This window comes from Silene latifolia, chromosome Y (genome assembly GCF_048544455.1).
Source record: "Silene latifolia isolate original U9 population chromosome Y, ASM4854445v1, whole genome shotgun sequence".
Taxonomy (NCBI): domain Eukaryota; kingdom Viridiplantae; phylum Streptophyta; class Magnoliopsida; order Caryophyllales; family Caryophyllaceae; genus Silene; species Silene latifolia.
Window position 1 is genome coordinate 197,285,210 of NC_133538.1, and position 1,287 is coordinate 197,286,496.

Sequence of the window (1,287 nt, forward strand, 5' to 3'; positions counted from 1 at the left end):
TGGGGATGAGAGTAACTAAAGTAGCATTCAATTGTTTCAACAAAGAGCCAGTTTGAAAGAAATCAGCAATAGCTTCACACACATCAGTACCAATAATATGCCAAGAGTCCTTGAAAAACTGACTAGAGTAACCATCTGGGCCAGGAGCTTTAGAAGAAGGAATAGAAAAAATGCACCTCTTAATCTCATCATGAGTGACAGGTTTCAGAAGAAGAGAAGTATGTTGTTCAGTGATTAGGTTACCTGTTCTGACTGTGGGAAAATGGACAGGAGAGACAGCTTGTTTAGATCCCAGGAGCTCAGTATAGAATTCCAAAAAGGAACCTTCAATATGCAGAGGATCAGTGTGTAGCTGGCCATGAACATCTTGAACACGAAGGACTTTGTTATGAATGTGCCTAGCTTTAATTTGTCTGTGGAAAAAACCAGTATTTTCATCTCCATCCTTAAGCCAATCAACTTTTGCCTTCTGTCGCAGATAGCTCAGCTGAGCTTTATGCAGAGAACTGTAATTTTGGGCAGCCTGTTGCTCAGCCTCCCTGAGAGCCATATCATGAGGATTAATATGCAGCTTAGTCTGCAAGCTGTCTAGCAAGAATCTCGCCAATTCAGCTGCAGTCTCAATATCAGAAAATTTATGTTTATTAAGAGCTTTCAGAGGCTTTTTCAGATTTTTCATTTTAGTCACCACCTGATACATTCTAACTCCAGCAATAGGTTTATCCCATTCAGCCTGAATAATGCTGGTAAACTCATTAGCATGCCCCCACATATTGAAGTATCTAAATGAAGATTTCCTGATAATTGGGTCAGCAGATCTATAGCACACACATGGGTTATGGTCGTAAGGAGGTTCTTATAAAGGCAATTGCCAATTCTCTCCCTACCCATGTTATGAGAATTTTCAAAATTCCCGTTAACTTTTGCGATGAGCTTCGAGCAATGATATCCAGGTTTTGGTGGGCGCACGAGGAAGGTAAGCGTGGCATAAGCTGGGTGTGGTGGAGGAAATTATGCCGATCTAAGGGGAGGGGTGGCATAGGTTTTCGTGATTTTCACTTGTTTAATATGGTTCTTATAGGCAAGCAAGTTTGGCGACTTATGACGGAGACGGAGGGGCTGTGGGCACGGCTTATGAGGGCTTGGTATTATCCCGGTGGGAATGTGATGTCGGCTGTTTTAGGGAACCACCTGAGCTATGTGTGGAGGGGGATTTTGGAGGCGCGGGAGTTGTTGCGAGGTGGTTGGAGACGTAGGATTGGCGATGGGTTAACAACCAAGGTGTAG

At 43.4% G+C, this 1,287-nt stretch overlaps 1 protein-coding gene across 1 annotated transcript; it reads left to right on the forward strand.

Moving 5' to 3' along the window:
* The first annotated feature begins 831 nt into the window (after window positions 1–831).
* LOC141629773 (putative mitochondrial protein AtMg00310) lies at window positions 832–1,287 on the forward strand. The gene is made up of 2 exons (XM_074442725.1): window positions 832–976; window positions 1,082–1,287. Exons 1-2 carry the CDS (start codon window positions 832–834, stop codon window positions 1,285–1,287), a joined length of 351 nt encoding a protein of 116 aa, XP_074298826.1.

Bases quoted from the DNA above. Each gene is read 5' to 3' on its own strand.
- LOC141629773 (XM_074442725.1), top strand. From the start codon at position 832: ATGGGTTATGGTCGTAAGGAGGTTCTTATAAAGGCAATTGCCAATTCT. The intron at 977-1,081 runs GTAAGCGTGGCA...TGGTTCTTATAG, and splicing joins TTGGTGGGCGCACGAGGAAG to GCAAGCAAGTTTGGCGACTT.